This window comes from Phaethon lepturus, unplaced genomic scaffold, assembly GCF_000687285.1.
Source record: "Phaethon lepturus isolate BGI_N335 unplaced genomic scaffold, ASM68728v1 scaffold56450, whole genome shotgun sequence".
NCBI lineage: Eukaryota > Metazoa > Chordata > Aves > Phaethontiformes > Phaethontidae > Phaethon > Phaethon lepturus.
Window position 1 is genome coordinate 9,288 of NW_010515223.1, and position 6,265 is coordinate 15,552.

Sequence of the window (6,265 nt, forward strand, 5' to 3'; positions counted from 1 at the left end):
ACCCACAACTGTCGTGATGCAACCAAGGGCGCGGGACCTGCAGCTGGGGGAGACAAAAGGCGGGACCGTGCAGCAAGGCCCTAAATTGGTCTACAATGATTGCATAAGCAATCATTAGGGAGCATAGCCACAGGGCTTTAAGCCAGGAATACATTATGCCAAAAATTATGAAAGTGTTTGAACACCTTCCTGCTGGCTATTATGCAAACTACCCTTTGCTTGGTCTCTCCCCAGGACAAATGCCCGTGTAGCAGAGCACCTTCTTCCATGGACCATTTCCTCTGTGTGTGCACATTTATGCTGTTTATTTTTTGAACTCTTCAACTTGAATCAGACAAGACAAGACCAAAGAGATTCATGGACCTGGTCAGCTCCTTACCATGATGTCACCTGCCCCTTTGTAAAAGTGGCTATTACCGCAAGAACAGCATGTTTAAGTTGACAGATAATGTATCAGTATTAACTGATGTCTCCCTGGTAGGAAGTTGTATTCCTGTGAACTAACGTGCATGTGATTCCATAGTGTGGCCACTGGATGTTGTCATCGCTCCTTATAAATGTGACAATCTCTATTACTGTCCCATGGGGAAACAAGGCACTCTTAAAATACAAGGCAGCTCCAACATCAGCCACAGCTGTTGACAAGCACATGCAACCACCATGAGTACTGGAACATCTGAGTAATGACAACAAGGAACAAAGCAAATATCACGTTACAGAAAATTTAAAGCACCCATGATGCTTTAAATAACCAAGGAAGCCTAGAATCCAGTTATTGCTCCAGTGATTTATAAACACATCAATAAAAGCATAACAGGAGGCACTAAAAGCAGTGTTTGTCATTTACCCATTTGACAGCCATCTGGGCAGTTTTATTTCACTGCAAGATCTCTATTTGTATTTAACCTCCAGCAAAATATTTACAAGATAAGAAAGCGCCCGCCGACCACCTTAAGGGACTTCCTAGGCAGAACAATCAAGATGCTTGTTTGACAACAAACAGGATTACGCAAAGAAGCTTTTGTTAGCTGTCATGTTTGATATACTTAAAAAAAAAAAAATATTAAGAGCCACAGCAAATGAAGGAAAACTAGAGGCTATGCTTTTTTGGTTGCTTCCCAGATGTCCCTAGCCACTGAAGTACAATTTTGTGCTGGGTTCAATCTTTTCTAACTGCAGCATACTGCTAGAAGCTATGATCCTGCTCTCTCGCTTCCCTTACACCTATCTGATTTAGCACTCGCATGGACAGAAGCGGAGTTTAAGATTACTGTTGGGGAGGACAAACAATAAAATAAAATAAAATAAAATTAGCCTTTTAGAGGCTTAGCAAATGGAAGAAATCCATTATAAAACTGCACAACCCCTAGATTCTGTGCAAGAGAGTTTGGTGAAACAGCCTCTAGTGGAAGCAGCCCCCAGTTAAACTATTAAGCACAACACAGAACCCTACTCTGATTCGGTTTTGCCTATTTTCAGGTGACAACTGCCCCTTACAGAACTACTGTGTTTGCTACTTACTTAGCGACTGTTTATCCAAACTGCACTGTCTGACAGACCAATGCTGTTATCAGATTCACCCCACAATGAACTAACACGTAACTTTTAAGTTCTTTTACATTATTCCCACTCAACATGTTAGATTTCTTTACTGTGCAGTGGGACGAGCCTTTCTTCAGCAGCAATACTGGCTGAAGTGGAGTTTTACCCTCCTCCAGCCCTGCAGCTACATCCTTGGTTGTTCCAGTATTTGAACTTGTGTGGCTTATCAGATGGCAATGCAGCCACTGCTGTGAGAACTGATCTGAGAAAAAAAACAAACAAACAACTAAACCCAACCCAACCAACTTTCCACCACTCCCCTCCCTAGCGTATTTTGAACATAGATCCATTTCCAACACTGCTTATGTTTTCTCTTCTGCCAACTTTTCCCTCTCCCACCCCCAACACTCAAAATACTGCTTAGGCCTTACTGAAACCTAAAAGGTTTTCAAGGGTGAAACACGAGAAACTACAACTAGTTTTTGTTTTGCTGCTTTTATATCCACCTCAGAGCAACGGGCCTGCTATAAAGAACATATATACAATCAGCAATATGCCAGCATCATAGAATCGTTTAGGTTGGAAGACCCTTAAGATCATCATGTCATAATAGCTTGAGTAGACCAGAAGATTTTAAGATTTCAATTTTCATCTTGAAGATAATTTGTAGCTCAAAATATTAATTGAATCCCTTTCAAATTAGTTAATGAAATAGCTATGAAATGTAGCAGAAGACATTTAATAGGCAAGAAAAATGATGGAAGTGGCTCACAGTGAGAACCCTAGCACTGCTAGGTACAGCTCTACAGTTCCCTAATGGAGGAAAAGAGCTACTCTGCACTCCACTGCCTTAGTTTAGGGAAAAGACATTTATAAGCCCTTTTGGGAACTTCATTAGTTGGGTGCAGTGGGGCAGGGAATACAGCAAGGTCCAGGCCAGTAGTGCTGTTTGTGCCATTTCACATTAAATGGAGTCTTTCACAGAATCACAGAATCATTAAGGTTGGAAAAGACCTTTAAGATCATCAAGTCCAACCATCAACCCAACATCACCATGCCCACTAAACCATGTCCATATCCTTTCAGCATACCTGGCTTGCTCCAGGGCAAGAACATAGCCATGGAGGGAGAATGCAGACTGTGAAACCCCTCCTGCTTAGTGCTAGTAAATCTGCCTGGCTGAAAGATTCTTGCACTGGAGCAGAATACTTTGTACCTTGTGAAGACCATAAAATTCCATGACTAGCATCCAGCCCATTAAATGGCGTTAGTCTGTGAAGATGCTGGAAGCAGGTCTGGCCCAGGAGTTGGGTAGAACAAGTAAGTGTTTTTACAACAGCGTATGATTAGTTTTCCAAGCAGCAACCAGATTTATTTAGTATTCAAAAGCATTGATCAAACCCGAAGACCGACACATAAACACACATACTTATTTTAAACAGAAGCTAGCACAGAAAAATGACAGTGTGCTCTGGCCAGAACCAGTACAAAATCAGCTCCTCTGGTTAATTTGATGTACACTCATCCTGGAGAATGACTGGAATAGCAGGAGAAGGTCTACTTGCTAGGTTTTAGCCAGGACAAGTCTAAGCAACTGGAGAAATATTTCCAGGCATTTCCAGCTGTTTGTGAATCCTGAGGACTTAAAAAAAACCCCATGGAGGTGTGTTCAGAGAGTTCAGAAAAGCATACACTTCTCCCCCTCTCCTGGGACAGTTTCTCCCTTCTCACATTTTGCATGCCTGCCCTCATAGACACAACAGAATTGTAACCATCAACAGGAAGACCAGGTACAGCAGGTAAGCAGAGTCCTGGAGCTGCTCAGAATAGCTGATGCTGGAAACAGCAAACTGGGTCCAAACAAGGATATGTAGCTGGGATTTCTTATGGACAAAATTAAAATCCCTGGTGGAAAAAAATCCTAGTTACTATGCCTACCAGATACCAAAAGATGCCCAGCTACTCTGAGAACTTAAGCTTGGTCACTTACTACAGGGATAGATGTGCATGTTGAGAAGTGACACCACCGCTTACAGAATGCACATGGCAGCAGCACAGGAGAGTAAGCAATCACCTACATGCCTCCAGCAAATCTTTCCAGCAGCTGAAGGTAGGGGGTGTGGGTGTGTGTATATATATATATATATAAAAAAATAAAATCAATACCAACTGCACAATGAATTATTTGAAAAATCTATATTTGAGCCAATCACCTCTTAGAGCTACATAAATTAGACTGTCAAAAGGAAAACAGATGTATAGCACCTAATACAGATGTAAGAATACTATAATAAGAAAGAAGAAGCAGTATATGAAATATCTGTCCATCAGATAGCTAACAGAGAGCCTGATCTAGGAATGTGTGTGATGTGTCTCAGTATTGCAGAAATGACTAATAGCACAGAAGTGCTTTAAATAAATAGTAAGGCAGGAGTTACTCTTCACATAAAAAAAAGACTTGTTTCTGTTGAAGGTGGCAAATACTGTTAAAATACTAGATTTTGAACTCAGCCCTGAAAAGATGTACAGTGTCACCAGAACAGCCAGAGGTAGCCACTTTCTGGGGCTTTCCCTTTATTGCAACTACACTTCTCTACAGCCTACTGCAAACGCAAGCATACACAACAAACATGAGAATCAGGTGAAACAACTGCAGTACTACCTAATACATGACCTCAGTCCTCTTTGAAGCATATATATTTAAAACCCCTCAATATATTTTGCCAATAATTTCAAGAAAAAAATTAAGCACAAGTTGCTAGTTCAAGCTAGTTTATCCACATCAAACTCTCCACTTCTCCACTAAGAAGGGTTTTCCTTTGTATGGCTTCTTCCTCCCACCAGTATTTTCTTTTGCTTTTTGAGCTCGTTATGATTCAGTGATAACATTCATGAATATGAAACAGTCTCAACATGGTCTTCAGCTTGATTTCAGATGTTTGGCTTGAAAAATCCAGGATAACCTCTGCAGATATATCCAGAAGAGTTCATGAACTTATTATCTCAATCATATTTTGAATTAGCAGAAGACACAAATATTTAGAACTTTAAAAAATTATCTTGACAAGAAAAAAGCATCAGCTAAAGTAAGAGCTTTGCTCTATTTGATTACTCAAATAAATTCCAACTCCAATTATATTAAGATACCTACTTTTATCAGTCTCATCCTGGGTTTTTGCGATTATTATTTGACTCCATACACGCTCCTTGTACCACTTACCTAAATAATCTGTACTGACCCCAAGTTTAACAGATAATCAACAAGTGTAATATACATTACATTGAAGAAGGAGTATCTACACTTGATCAAGTAGTCGCAAAAACTTCTTTCTATTCAAATTGATCAAGTTCTTTTTAAAGCTATTATTACATTGTTCATATGTATCCCATATTGTTCATAAGGTGGCTTTGCATTTCAAAGAACTTTGTCATTGCCAAAATGACTGTGAAATCGGTCATGTCACTTACATAGTTTTCTCCAATTCCTTAGTCTTATTGCCCAAATTTACTCAGAAGAAAGCATTCACTGGTGCTTTGATTGCCACAAAGCAAAACACCTACAGATAAAACAGTAAAACACTACCTTTTTTTTTAAGTTGGGAGGACTCAGACACACAATCAATTATAATATTTGTTCTTTACAGTAAAGGCAGTCACATACCATGCCAAAGAATAGTTATTTACTCACAGCAACAAGAGCTGTTTTGGCAGCTGAAGAGCAAGCAGCTGCATGAATTTCTAAATGCGTTAAAGCATCTTCATAGCTTCTCCAAGATAAATTATGTAACCAAATATGTAAAATTTAATCATACCTGTTCTCTTTGTTGCAATAATCAGTGAAATCACTTTCGTATCTTGTAGTATTTCCTGCCTTGGTCTCCATTTCCTTGGCTTTAGAAGAGTCTACTTTATGATTATACTTGGACAAAAACTAGAGGAAACATTAAAAGATAAAAATAATTATCTAAGAACTTAAACCAGGATTACACTTTATATATTTTTAATAAGTAGCAGAGAACTCTTTCTTTTTGAAGAGCAATATTTGGTAGAACTAAGACCTTTTAATTTTACTATTTTGATATTAAAACTATTTAGGAAAAAAAAGCGTATATAGCTAACCTGTAGAACATCATCTGGTATCCTTGTTATTTCTGGGGGTGGAGGAGTATCGAGTAACTGGTCATAGTGTTTTATCTTGGGAGGAGAAGGGTCTCCAAAATGTTTAAGATACTCATCAGAGCTCACAGCAAAAGGAATGCTGTCTTCAACGTATTGTTTATCTGTTGCATCATTCTTTGTCACCGACTCAATCTTTTCCCCCTGCTTTACCTGTTGCAAAAGAGGTATTAACTGCCTTCAGTTAATTTACTTATCCTAGGTAAAGTATTTAATAAACGTTTGTACAAAGTTACCATTAGAAAGATCTACAATGACATAAGTAGTATTGGAAAAGAATCGGAAACTGACATTTAGAAAACGGCTTATGGTAAAAAGTGTGTGAAAACATACACGATTGCTGTGTACTACCTTAGCTTCCATTTTTAGCCATCTTGTTTCAAAATCTGGAAACAGTGGTGTTGCTGTATGGCTGGGAGGAGGCAGTTCATTTGTCTCTGGTGACCTTGGTAATACTGTTCTATTTGTTCTGGAAGGCATTTTCACATCAGGAGTACAGAACACAAGTATCATAGGAGAAGCCATCCAGTCAGTTGCTGAAATTAAG

At 39.1% G+C, this 6,265-nt stretch overlaps 1 protein-coding gene across 1 annotated transcript; it reads right to left on the minus strand.

The window, feature by feature from the left end:
- Positions 1 to 5,344: 5,344 nt before the first annotated feature.
- On the minus strand, positions 5,345 to 6,243 carry SKA3 (spindle and kinetochore associated complex subunit 3). The gene is made up of 3 exons (XM_010295349.1): positions 6,067 to 6,243; positions 5,662 to 5,865; positions 5,345 to 5,473 (listed from the first exon to the last, which is right to left on the minus strand). Exons 1-3 carry the CDS (start codon positions 6,241 to 6,243, stop codon positions 5,345 to 5,347), a joined length of 510 nt encoding a protein of 169 aa, XP_010293651.1.
- Positions 6,244 to 6,265: the final 22 nt, after the last annotated feature.

Excerpts from the sequence above, each read along its gene's own strand:
- SKA3 (XM_010295349.1), bottom strand. The coding sequence starts at position 6,243 with ATGGCTTCTCCTATGATACTTGTGTTCTGTACTCCTGATGTGAAAATG. Across the intron at positions 5,866-6,066 it reads TAAAAATGGAAGCTAAGGTA|CAGGGGGAAAAGATTGAGTC; the intron begins GTACACAGCAAT and ends CAACAGGTAAAG. Across the intron at positions 5,474-5,661 it reads TACCAGATGATGTTCTACAG|TTTTTGTCCAAGTATAATCA; the intron begins GTTAGCTATATA and ends TGTTTCCTCTAG.